Source organism: Penaeus japonicus, unplaced genomic scaffold, assembly GCF_977035675.1.
Source record: "Penaeus japonicus unplaced genomic scaffold, GWHDUDI00000001_assembly GWHDUDI00000033, whole genome shotgun sequence".
NCBI classification, from domain to species: domain Eukaryota; kingdom Metazoa; phylum Arthropoda; class Malacostraca; order Decapoda; family Penaeidae; genus Penaeus; species Penaeus japonicus.
In genome coordinates, this window is record NW_028234435.1 from 7235305 (window position 1) to 7237804 (window position 2500).

At 32.8% G+C, this 2500-nt stretch overlaps 1 protein-coding gene across 1 annotated transcript in view; it reads left to right on the forward strand.

Annotated features, from left to right (window-relative positions):
* Positions 1 to 707: 707 nt before the first annotated feature.
* The window catches only part of LOC147467780 (uncharacterized), a 5622-nt gene continuing 3829 nt past the window's right edge, over positions 708 to 2500 (forward strand). Inside the window, exon 1 of the mRNA XM_086556644.1 lies at positions 708 to 772. Coding sequence (XP_086412770.1) covers positions 708 to 772 — 65 coding nt within the window. The remainder of the gene's footprint in view (positions 773 to 2500) is intronic.

Genomic DNA, 2500 nt, shown 5'->3' on the forward strand with positions numbered 1-2500 from the left:
ATATATATATATATATATATAAATAATTAGATATCTAGATATACATATATCTTCATATATATGCCTATTTATACACACACATATATAAGTATATATATATATATATATATATATACACAATTATATATATATATATATAATATATATATATATATATATATATATATATATATATACATATATATATATATGTGTGTACAATCACATGTATACTATACACACATATATGCATATTATATATATATATAATATATATATATATATATATATATCATATATATATATATATATATGGCGAATACCATATATACAATGGTATGTATGTAAGATATTTATTATATATTCCTATATACCATATACATATATTAATGACATTTATATATATACATATATATGAATATACGTATATACATATGGGGGTATAACATACATATACTTAATCTGTTTACATACATATATATTAGTGTTGCATATACGTATATACACTTAATAGACTATAACTCGATAGATATAGATATTTGTGTCCTTATAACTCAGAACACACACACCTATACACAAACACAACAACAATACGCAACGCACACATAATTATATATATATATATATATATTATATATATATATATATATATATATATATATATATATATATAAATATAAATATAATATATTATATATATATATTATATATAGATTGTCAACGTAAGAATGAATGCTGCTTCTGGGATTCCATTCGACGAAAGATCCTCAGGTGCCTCTGATATTCAAGCTGCGTGAGTGTGCTTGCTACAGCCCCGATTGCCAAGATGTTCTTTCATATTATCTTATCAAACACAGGTGCAAGTGTATGGATTGTCAACGGTCTGAGAGTGTTCATTTTTCTTCCATTTGCATGTTGCATTTTTCCGATGCATTGTTGTTTACATGGTTTGCTTGGATTATACTCAGAGATTTGAGTGCCTTATTATCTCATTAAAGATTTATACACTTCTCAGCTTATCCCTATTCGGGGTCGCCGTTTTTGATGAGCTTTCTCCAAGTACTCCTATTGCATACTATTGTTATATCATGTATGTTCTTTTCCTTCAAGTCCCTTTTTTTACAATCTTTCCATCTAGTTTTGGGTATACCCTTTCTTCTATTCCCTTCTATTTCCATTTCCATAACCTCTCTCCCAACATGTTCTTCACCCTCCCTTCTCTTTACATGGCCATACCACCTCAGCCTAGACTCTTGGATTTTCTTTGAGACTTCCCCTATTTTGGCTGTCCCTCTTATATATTAATTTCTGATCCTATCTTTCCTGGTAACTCCTGACATCCACCTAAGCATTTTCATCTCTGCCACATCTAATTTTCTTCTTTATGTTTTAGAGGTGCTGCTTCCAGGCTGTAGGTTAAGGCTGGTCTAACTACGGTTTTGTGTACCTTTCCTTTAAGTTTAACTGGCACTCTTTTATCGCAAATGACTCCTGACACCTTCCTCCAGTTGTTCCATCCACACTGAATTCTATGAGTAACTTCCCTTTCCATCCCTGTACTTTCATCTACCATAGATCCAAGGTATTTAAAAGTATTTGTTCTTTTCAACCTATTTCCATTCAGCTGTATTGAGGCCAATTGGTCACCCATATCAGTTGAGAAGTACTCTGTTTTAGACCTGATAATTTTCATGCCTCTACTCTCTAATGCACATCTCCATTCTTCTAACTTGGTTTCTAATCCTCTTCTACTTTCTGTTACCAACACTACGTCATCTGCATATAAAATGCACCATGGTAGATCCTCCCTAACATTTTGAGTAATAACATCGAATACAATATTAAATAATAATGGGCTAAGTGCTGACCCCTGGTGTAGACCAACATTCACATGTAAGTTTTCCGTTGTTCCTACTGTGCTTCTAACTCTAGTAGTAACATCCTTATAGCATTCTTTGATAACCCTTACATACTTTTCTTGCACTCCTCTTTCACGTAGCCCTCTCCAAACCTCCTGTCGTGGCACCCTATCATATGCTTTCTCCAAATCGATGAATACCATATGTAACACTTTCTGCTTTTCCTGATATTTTTCCATTATTTGCCTAAGGGAGAAAATACCATCAATTGTCCCAAGTCCTTTCATAAAGCCCAGTTGTTGCCTACCAATTTCCACCACTTGCCTAAGCCTACTGTCCAAAATTCTTTCAAACAACTTTAAGGTGTGTGACATTAATTTTATCCCACGGTAATTTCCACAGCATTGGATATCCCCTTTCTCTTTAAAAAATGGTATTAGGGTGCTTTCCCTCCATTGTTCTGGTATGGCTTCTTTTTCCATAATTTGTTTCATAAGTTTATGCAGAATACTAATACCATCCTGCCCTAAAGCTTTCCACACTTCCACTGGTATGTTATCAGGTCCAGTGGCTTTCCAGTTTTTATCTTTTTCAGGGCTATTTCTACCTCCTGTCTAGTTACCTCAGCTATCTCTTGGTTATTTGGTTCTCCATCCTCTTTA